The sequence below is a fragment of the Populus alba genome, chromosome 19, assembly GCF_005239225.2.
Source record: "Populus alba chromosome 19, ASM523922v2, whole genome shotgun sequence".
Classification (NCBI taxonomy): domain Eukaryota; kingdom Viridiplantae; phylum Streptophyta; class Magnoliopsida; order Malpighiales; family Salicaceae; genus Populus; species Populus alba.
This window is the reverse complement of record NC_133302.1, coordinates 20,067,316-20,077,482: the sequence shown is the minus strand read 5'-3', so window position 1 is coordinate 20,077,482 and position 10,167 is coordinate 20,067,316. Positions and strand designations below refer to the sequence as shown.

The following is a 10,167-nucleotide window of genomic DNA, read 5'->3' as shown; positions in this document are numbered from 1 at the left end:
AATTTTATTACAAATCCTGCACAAACTGCACGACTGCAGACCAAACCATTGTCCTATATTTTTTGGATGCAAACAAGAACAAAAAGTGCACATCTCCCTCTTGGGAAGGAGCTCTCTGTAACTTTCTTTTTTTTTTCCTTTTCTTTTCTTTTTTTAAGAACAATGCTGCTTTATGCAATTCCCTCAAGCTAATTTCACATTACAAAATGGTACAAACAGAAGAGGGGAAAAATTCTATAACAAGCCACGAAAAATTAGGGATAAAATTAAGCATGTTTTTTTATAATTAGCTCCAAAGCATACAGAACTTAATTAAAATTCTATAAACTAAGTGGGAAAGAAATACCATGCTAGAAGTCCTCTAAAACAAAATAATTCAATGGTAAGATTTGAGTACAGCTCCACAGAAAGTACACATGATAGCTCTCCAAGATTTCCAGTAAAATGGCACATAGCAAAATCTTGTACAAGTTTTCATATCAGCTACACTTGCTCCACCACCACACCTTGAACAAATTCCGGCTGCCGGCTTGCTTCTTCTCACCTTCCGGGTCTGATCAACGAGAAAACAAAAGCAAACCATGGTGTTCTAGTCTTGTTATTCTTGCGCTTCAGTGTTTTTTGATTTTGGGACTTGAGAGGGCGATGTGGTTTGGCAAGCACAGAAATATAATATCAGATAGACAAGCGCATTTATATATGCATGAGCGGTGTTAAAGATCGAGCAACTTCAGTGGTCTTTCACCGTTAGATACACAGATATTTGATATTTGTTTTGTAAGAATTTTCGAACCTGCTTTTGAATGATAAAATTGAAGCCATTAACAATTATTTTTTTTATTATTATTAGTTGTCTACTCCCTTTCAATATACAGTGTAATTAAACTTGGTTTAGGCTATCGGTTGAGTTTGCATTTATTATAGGGTATAACCTTGGAAAACACAAAACCCAGGTATAACCATTGCTTAAGTTGCCTATATACTCGTCGACCATGTGAGTCAAGGCCGGGTTTAATCTTGCTATTATATTTATAAAAAATTTCTTTTTAGCAGCATTTATTTTGAATCTAAAGGATAATAAATATAATACAAACAATAAATCCACGCAGGGCTAAACATTAAAAAAGTGGTTGATTACAAATTTATGAGGGGGAAGAGTCGTTCGTAAGTTGTTTACTCATCCATTAATGGAGGTGGTGGTATACTTCCTTTCTCGTTGAAGGAGTTCTTTTCTGGGTTTTCCACATGTAAAATACGGTGGGGTTTGCAACCACAAGGAAGGTGATGGAGGCCTAGGATCTGAACCGTGCACGCAAGGGAGCCATAGACTGTAAACAGCAATGTCATTGTTCAGGCCAGCAAGCATGGTGGCCAGTCTGGCAGCCTTTGTTGACAAGAGACAATGTGGGCGCAATTATTAGGTTTCTGTCCATTTTTCGGCTGGGTTCGGAGAATTTGTAAATCTAAGTGCTATGAGAAAATCCATGCGGGTACAATTCAAACAATATTACTTTATATAATACACATAGGGATGTTTGATTAGCTTGAAAACAATATTATATTGATTTTTAAATAATTTTAGATTCTTAACAATAAAAATGAAAAAAAAAAAAACAAACACTATGAGTCCGTTTGTTTGCGTGGTTGCTTCTGCGTTTGAAGCAACCACAGCAAACAATACGTTTGGTAATGTTAAAAACACAATAAAACTTTGGTGGGGCCCATGAAAATTCGCGTTTTACACGCGAATTTTGAGAAGCAGCTCCTGGCTGCTTCTCAAAATTAATTTACGTGCACAGTGCAATTCACTTGCACTGTGCACGCCTCGGTGCAATTTATTTGCACTGTTCACGTGAACTTCTTTTTTTTTTTTTTAAGTGTGTTTTGTTTTTTATATATATATTTTTAAAAAAATTAGTTTAAAGTGAATTAAATTCACTTGCACTGTAATATCAAATCAATTTTATTCCTAATAATATTTTATCTAATTTTATATAAAATAGTATTTATTTTATGAAGTAATAGCAATAGTTAAATCCATAACATTTAAATTAAAAACCATCAGTATTAATATATATTTTTAAAATTATTTGATAACCTTAATTTTAAAAACACTCTTAACCAAACATATTAAACTATTTTTTATTCAATTTCACCACAGTTTTAATACTAAAAGTAATAAAACAACTTTTTTAAAACCACAACCACAACAGCTACAGCAATACCAAACACACTCTATATCCAACATAGTTTAGCTGGTAATAATTTTGAAAGTCTATTTTATATTATTTATGTTCAATATAGCTTATAAATAAGAATATAACTCAAATAAAAATATTTAAATAGGTGTAATTTTTTATAAATCAAATATTTATGTAATTCATTTCAATGTTGTTAAAGAATAATATAAATCATATATTAAAATTTTACTTAACAAATTGAGTTATTGGATTGAAATAATTCTTTGTATGATATTATATTTTTAATAACTAAACGATTATGAGTTTGAATCTCACTATTTTTATTTATTTAATAAAATTTAAGAATAAAATAATGTGAGTTTATACAAATTTTAAGGTTAAAGGCCTTTAATTTAAAAAGATATGTTAGAAAATAATATAAATTATATCTTAAAATATTTGATTTTTGAAAAATATGTATTTCTTTATATAAAACCATGAGTTGATGAGTAGCCAAAACAATCTTAATATTTTGCTATATAGCCTAATCCTGCACGCTCCTGACCATTATTTTCATGCCCACCATCGATGCTTCTTCTTCTCCAAACAAGGATCGAAAAACCCTTCACAGGAAATTATTAGCTCGGTGCCATCATTCAGGTAATATTCTTAGACTTTTGGTAAAGAAAACATCTTGTTTTGCATGCATTGCTCCAAATATTAGTGTTTAGTTTTCCTTCTGATCAATATATTGCTGTGTTGATAATTGTCTGACCAAATTTATCTCTCTTTTTTTTGGCTTGGAGGAATTAATTTATTTCATATATATATATATATAGATGATCTGTTTTAATTAAACTGAACCACTGAATTTTTATCATCCTAACCATCAACTTTCTAGTTCTGTATTAGATAGATTAAAGACAATGGCAGCAGCTACTAGTTTACCAGCTTTGTCTAAGGATACAACAATGCATGAAGATAGATTCACGGAGCTTCCAGAAGAGCTTGCTCTTAAACATAATTTCCTTGCTTCCAACTCCATACTTCTTTGCGCTATATATACCGTTCATCGAAAAAGTGCAAGGAACCATGCCTCACCACACCGTCCTTGACTTTCGATTTTCTATCGTATTTCAGTGGCAAGACAGGAGGAGAAGGATATGCAAACAAATTGGTTGATTATATGGAACGGTTCTTGGCTCACCGTGGCGAAGGAAAGATGCTGTGTTTTCACCTTCGTTGGTCTGATCGTTATCGTCGGCCCTTGACATTGATGCATTTATGCGATACGCAATGGAGTTGAAGTGCTTTATCTCTAATTTATTGTCAATGGTAATAAAAAGCCCCGCTTACTTTCCCTCTATAGAAGTGGATCGTTGAGGTATCTAACTTTGGATTTCATCAATAAACCAATGGTTTATTGGGATTTTCCTTCCTCAATTCCGCTCCCGAATTTGCAATTCTTCTCGTCGAAGTCTATGAGAGTTAAATAGTTGATGTCGTCGGCAGTATCAGCATCAAAAGCTCATGTTCGGAAAGTTTTGAGGTTGTTAGTTCCGAGCTTCGCAACCTTGGCATCTCAGGTGAAAGACTTGAAAAGGTAGTGGTTGATTATCCGACAAAACTTTGCAATCTTAGATCTCAGGAGAGAGAGAGAGAGAGAGAGAGTTGAAAGTATAATGGTGGTATGGAAATCCGTTATAAATCATTAAAAATCTCTTCTCCAGATCTCAAGGAATTATACCTGTCTGGATTTTGTCGTGACAGCAGTGTCCTGGAAAAGTTCATGCATCTTGAAAAGGTTGCAATAATTATACTCGATCATGCCTAGTCAATTGCATGTATCGTTCAAGTACGCAATACGTGCATATATAAATATAAAAAAATAACACATCTAATTAATTTATTTCATATTTAGAATTTGAATATTTTACATAATGTTTCACTAATTGTGACTAAATTATTGCTTTTGATTATTTTCTATGAAGATATTTGCAATTATAAATATACGATGCACTTTTCAATATTCGTGGTGATTAATTTTTTTTAAAAAAAAATACAGAATTCACATATATTTACCCGATAACAGATCCTAAAAAGTACAAACTAAAGGTTTTGTGCTCATCTCTTTTAATTATATGCATGGTCAGTCTGATGGTATAAAAAAAAAACCAGCTGGATCTAAAACGAAAGGCCCAGCGGAGCTTACTTTTCGGCCGAACTACACCTTCTCAAAGTGGCTCAATCAAGATCTACAAATTAAACAAAGTAGAAGGGAGGAGATCCATAACTCCATTACTAAGCAGAATTTATGTGAAGAATGCACAGATGCATGGATGGACATGAACAAATTCGAAACAGGTTCAAAATTCAAGAGCAGTCGATGCAGATGCAATCCGTCGACACCAAAGTTTCCTGCATCTGCTGTTCGCGACCACCCGAAGGATTCGATTTCATGTCCTCTAGTATTGAGATGATGTTCTCTCCTGCTACTTTCCATGGCTGGACATGAACAAAACAGGCCAACTCTGTATTGAATCAACCCCTTAAAGCCTAAGACCAGTGGTTGTGATCTCGGCATTTGCCTCTCTTTACAATCACCAGAAGAGCAAAACAAATTCACATACAGTGCCAATCATTTTATAGGGAGAAACAATGCATCAACCTCTGTCTAATTCGACGTCTCGGCTGAACACAATACTCTAAATGTCAATCCTATTCAATTTTCTAATCTGTCAAGTTCTTTTGTTTGGGAATTGTATTTAAAGATGAAGACATGAACAAGGTTAATAATGAAGCAAGACTCGTTATGTATGAAGGGAAAAAGTGGGCAAGAAGCGTAGTCTTCTAGTTCCATCCAAGAATAGCTTTTTGTCCAGTGGAGCAATGTCATAGGGCAGCCATCATGGTCCTTGTTGTGGCCTCCCGCTTCATCTCTGCAGCTTTTCCACTACCTCGGAAATACATGTAGACTTGCTGCAAATCAGGACCAGCAAACAAAGAATCTTGAGCAAAGCCATAATGAAATAGTAAGCAAGGTTGCATGCACAAGTCGTAAAAGGATTTATTTAACCTGAATAACCCAGACACTGAGGAGTGATTCAACGCAGAAGAATCCAAATCCAATAAAGTAGAATATCTGCAAACAAAAATTGTAATGTTATTAGAGTGAGACTTGCTTGGACATCTACATAATAACAGTTCACGATCAAATATGTAAAAATGCATTTCTCCCATTATGCTTAGAATGAGTGAGAAAATACTTCATAATGGAAGTGCAGGTACACTGATATTATCAAGAAATGAACAACCAAAGCTGAAAACTTGCCCCAACTAAAGCATGGCTGCCCATAAGATCAATAGCAGGCAAAATACCCCTGTCGACAAAAGATCAAGCAAACATTAGCAGAGTAGAGAAACTAAAAGAAGATCAGATCAATATAATTTCTACCCAATCAGTCCACCCAAAATTTCAGGAAAAGACACTCCAGGAAAACAACGATAATATGAAATTTGAATGAGTGAGAAAATCCTCTTTTCCCAGAATAGTTGCTTCATTTTCCAAACAAGCTATGATGTATTTGATTCTCTAGCAAAAGAACCATCTTCAATGCAACATCTTAAAGAAACTTACGCAAGAGATTTCCCCTTGAAAACAATTGGGGGGGCAACAGCAGCAAAGATGCAAAAGCCAATGTGGAGCTGCATGGAGAGCACGGAAACAACAAATGAGGGATTTTCTAGAGGATCTTCAAAAGGGAAAGAAATATATAAATGAGATTACCAGGTAAGCCAAGAGAAACCATCCAAACTTCAGAGCACTATCTGTCCTGCAAAAGGAGTTGATGCAAAATTAAATAAAAGTAGGGACATCAAAATTCATAATGCATATAATGAACAAATGAAAAAAGACTACAACCATCAAATTCTCCTAATGAGATGCACGCATGGAGAAAGTACTTTTAAGACCCCTCCCTATATTTTTCATTAGACTATTGCTAAAATAACGCACAAAAATTACCATAGTTGTCCAATGGTGCTAAATAAAAAAAAAAGGATCTAGCTAATCTGAACCCGTTCATCCATCATATATCAAGGACAAAGTTCAAAACACATCATTGTCTGACAATCATTCTTATCCAGCATAACAGGATTATGATTCCCTCCCAAGCAAACATGCCACCTAATAGAAGATAAACTACACATGATCCCTCCTACACAGCATTGCACTTTTTTTTTTTTTTCCTTTTTTCACTTCCCTCCTCCCTCTCCCCTCTTTTTGGTTGGACCTCCCTTGTAAATTTAGGTCATACCAGTGAACAACATCACATTCTTCCCACAATTTAAAAAAAGTGCATATTCTTTTACAAGATGATACTTCGGATCTTCAAATATTCAATTCAAATCATGCTTTCACATGTGAAATTTCATCAACCATGTCTAGGTAATCATCATTTATAGCTTCATTATTATTGAACATGAAAGATCAGGTTTCCAAACTATCCATAAGGTTATCTCTGATTTCTGCAAACACATGAATCAAGCTTCTATAATCATATTTAAATACTTGCAGCATCCAGAAACATTTCAAAAACATAGAGCCAGAATAGGAAACACATGCTATACAAGTACAGATATAGTTATAGAAGAAATTTCACTGGCCAATGGTCAAAGAAGAATACCTCATTGCACGATAAAGAGGGCGATACCACATAACATAGCCTCCAGGAACCCCTGATATGAAGTAGATGATAGCAAGAAACCAAATTGTTGGACCTAGAAAAGAAAAACGAGTTTAGACAAACAGGTAATGTGATCATGCACTATATATGTTGAATGGATTTGCACCAACCTTCCCCTTTTATCCAGGCTGCCGTAACAGCTACAATATTCCATGAAAGACAGACAAATAAACCTGCAATTTCAAGATACTAGGTTACCACACAGCTGATAGTTGTTTGTGTTAAAACATTTCACAAATTGATCCACCTCTACCCAACTAAACAGAACTGTTTTACACAATTTGAGCTACAGGATCGATCACAGGAATGACCTAAACCAAACTAAACAAAATGAAATGCTGACAATTAAGATGCATCGTCATGAAAATGCAACAGTTAGAAAATCTTGTCTCCTGATTCTCGCTAATAGGACTGAGACTTGAAGAACAACCTATCAAAATTGACTATCAAGGACAGCAAACAATAAAATATGACAAGTGGCCATCAAACAGAATTTCCAAGAAGTAGAATTTAAAACATACCCAAAAATGTTGTGAATGCAACATACTGAATCTTCTGTAGGTGGATTGGTATTTCATTTCCAATGTCATGATGGATAATCGGAAAAAATGGTGGCCAATTCTTGTCCTCTATTACAATTCCAGCTGTCAAAAAAAAGAACATTATGTTAAACTAATTAACACCATGCACACACTCATTATCAACAAAATAAGCACCAATATGATAAACATACCACGTGCTATTGCATCTTCCTTCCGTTTTAGTTCCTGAAAAACAAAAGGAAAATGGATTCTAAATTACCATTGAGGATAATACAATTTAAAAATGAAAGAAATTGCAAGACTCTCAAGGTTTCATTGACCGCAAAACTCATGGATTCTAGAAGTTTGACACAAGGAAAACACAACGAAAATCAATAATCTTTGGCCAAACAGGATTTTCCTGAACATGCTATTGATTTCCAAAATGAAGTTGGTGTGTGTGTGTGTGAACAGAAACAAAAATAAGAAAGCAACCTTAAGATAATGTGACTGCATGACCATACTTCTTGAAGAGCACGCGCGTGTGTGTAAACACCTATGTACACGTGTCACTATAACAGAGCACTCACCTGTTGCCTCCTCTTCAATTCAGCCTCTTTCGCTTGGAGTTCCTTCTCCTTAGCTTTTAAATCCTAGAGTCAGACAAAGAACAGAAACAAAAATAAGAAAGCAACATTCAGATAATGTGACTACATGAACAAACTTCTTGAAGAATTTATAGTACTTTTCCAGAATCAAGGGGAATATCTATGGTTGCACCACGATCATAAGGTTCATGAGGAAGGGGTGAAAGCCTTGAAGTTGCAGGGGGGACACTTCCGGGATTCTAGAAATTTTGCAAGAATACAGCAAAACACAAGAGAATAAGCTAACAGCATTACCGGAGAATCTTTACACCAAAAAATAAGCACACCACCAATTCATAACATCCATACATATGCAAGAACAAGTAAATCTGCCACACTATATCCAGGTGTAGCTTGGGACTCGCACTCAGCAGCAAGTAGAAGATCCATAAAGGACAGTAACTAAACAAGAAATTGGCCATAAAAAAAAAAAAAAAAAAAGATGCGTTTTAAGAGAGACATTAAGCATTATTAGCTAGTGTTCCCATTTCTCCTTGCATGTCACTTACAGGTTCTTCACTTCATCCCCGGGTTCCATTCCTACTGAACAAGTAATTAAGATTAAGTTTCAGCATCCAGACTTGAGATTCATATTGGACTAGCAATTATAACCATCTCAGATCCAACATACAAACAAAATATAGCAACTCAAAAAAGATTCACAATTTTCTCGAAAGGGAAAACCTTTCTCGCTTCAACAATGCTACAAACTATCCTACAACCAACTGAAAAATTTCATCTTCCATCATATTAGACCTACACATTATACTTAATTTCCATGTTCAAAGCAGCACGGCGGCCCCAAACTCATTCTAAAATGCTGAATATTAAGAGAAAAACAGAAAGTTACAGGCATATAAAACGCGCCTCCGCCATAATTTGACTGCCCTGATCCTTTCCCCTTTCTTCCTTGATCCTTCCATTACCAAACAAACAGCAAAATATAAGAGCTTCATTTCTTCATCTCAACAACTCAAATTAAAAAAATAAAATAATTAGAATGTAAATCTATAATTAATATTGCTACTTTAAGTACTACGTTACAACTCTACTTAATTAAGCCAAAAAAAAAAAAAACAGAGAGAGAGGGTGACTTTCTTTCTAGTCTAAATAAGATCCGAGCTTCTTCAATTTTCTCTCAAAATCCTCCGCATTTTCTCAGCAACCAAACAACACAATAAAAAAAACTACATTACTAAGAATCCAAAATTTCGAAAAAGAATACGCGTATAATTTACGTACATACGCGAATATTACAAATAATCATACACAGATGTAACAAGTAAAATACGTATATTTACACGTACAGCGAAAGGATTGACTTCTTCTTCGAACGGGTTCGAATCGTACCGACTCATTACTTCTTACTGAGTAATCACCAGATCTGAACTCGTAATTTCAGATTTGGATATCGAAAACTGAGAGGAGGAAATGTGATTGATTAGAGATTCAAATTTATGGAGAGGAAGAGACGGATTGGTGAAATCGAAGCGGTGAAAATGAGAAAAATAAAGAATAAAAAATAAAAAAACTTGGACGTTAAGGAAGATAAATATTCGCGGGAGAGAGGGGGAAGAGAGGTGCCGAGTTTATATATGTGTGATCGACTCGGTGTCAACTCGGTTTGAACCGGGATTTGATTTTTTATTTTATTTTTTTAGAAAATTGGTTAGTTTTTTATAGAATTTTTTTTTATTAAAACAAAGAAGAACTTCTTTCTAGGACTTTAACTCAATAACCCAAATCAATTTTCAAATTCGGTGATAACGAGTCATCAATTTCTTTCTTCCAGAAGCTAATGATTTATGAAGAAATTAAATTAAGTTAAAAAAAAAAAAATGAAAGAGACGCATAATCATCGTCTAGATGTCACAATCAACACAGATTTGCAGCCAGTTCAGACTTATCAAGCAACTTGCCATGCGGGTCAACCCTGTAGCTCATTTGGTTTTCTCCCAGGATGTTACAGCAAAAAATACAAGTTTCCATGTGACCAAGAGCATTGCATCTCGCCATCAGCCCTATATTTTATGAGACCAATGTGTTCTTTCATAGTCGATCTTTCATTTTCACA

General features: G+C 34.7%; 2 protein-coding genes across 6 annotated transcripts; both read right to left on the bottom strand.

Moving 5' to 3' along the window:
* Window positions 1-254: 254 nt before the first annotated feature.
* On the bottom strand, window positions 255-815 carry LOC118038520 (uncharacterized). The gene has a single exon (XM_035044895.2). The coding sequence runs from the start codon at window positions 581-583 to the stop codon at window positions 377-379; it is 207 nt and encodes a 68-aa protein (XP_034900786.1). The 5' UTR covers window positions 584-815; the 3' UTR covers window positions 255-376.
* A 3,901-nt stretch (window positions 816-4,716) lies between these two features.
* On the bottom strand, window positions 4,717-9,821 carry LOC118038521 (secretory carrier-associated membrane protein 1). 5 transcript variants are annotated; one of them, XM_035044896.2, is made up of 13 exons: window positions 9,401-9,813; window positions 8,944-9,009; window positions 8,192-8,293; window positions 8,037-8,099; window positions 7,659-7,692; window positions 7,447-7,569; window positions 7,036-7,098; window positions 6,866-6,959; window positions 5,968-6,013; window positions 5,818-5,885; window positions 5,512-5,560; window positions 5,257-5,322; window positions 4,717-5,159 (listed from the first exon to the last, which is right to left on the bottom strand). In XM_035044896.2, exons 1-13 carry the CDS (start codon window positions 9,449-9,451, stop codon window positions 5,073-5,075), a joined length of 912 nt encoding a protein of 303 aa, XP_034900787.1. In that variant the 5' UTR covers window positions 9,452-9,813; the 3' UTR covers window positions 4,717-5,072. The 5 variants fall into 5 exon arrangements, 4 of the variants coding, with proteins under 4 accessions (XP_034900787.1, XP_034900790.1, XP_034900788.1 ...); XR_004685772.2 differs by having other exon boundaries at window positions 5,088-5,159; window positions 5,447-5,560; window positions 9,401-9,821; XM_035044899.2 differs by lacking the exon at window positions 8,192-8,293 and having other exon boundaries at window positions 9,401-9,817.
* Window positions 9,822-10,167: the final 346 nt, after the last annotated feature.

Bases quoted from the DNA above. Each gene is read 5' to 3' on its own strand.
- LOC118038521 (XM_035044896.2), bottom strand. From the start codon at position 9,451: ATGAGTCGGTACGATTCGAACCCGTTCGAAGAAGAAGTCAATCCTTTC. The intron at 8,100-8,191 runs GTACTATAAATT...GTCTGACTCTAG, and splicing joins TTCCCCTTGATTCTGGAAAA to GATTTAAAAGCTAAGGAGAA. The intron at 5,323-5,511 runs GCAAGTTTTCAG...TTTTGTTTGCAG, and splicing joins GCAGCCATGCTTTAGTTGGG to ATATTCTACTTTATTGGATT.
- LOC118038520 (XM_035044895.2), bottom strand. From the start codon at position 583: ATGGTTTGCTTTTGTTTTCTCGTTGATCAGACCCGGAAGGTGAGAAGA.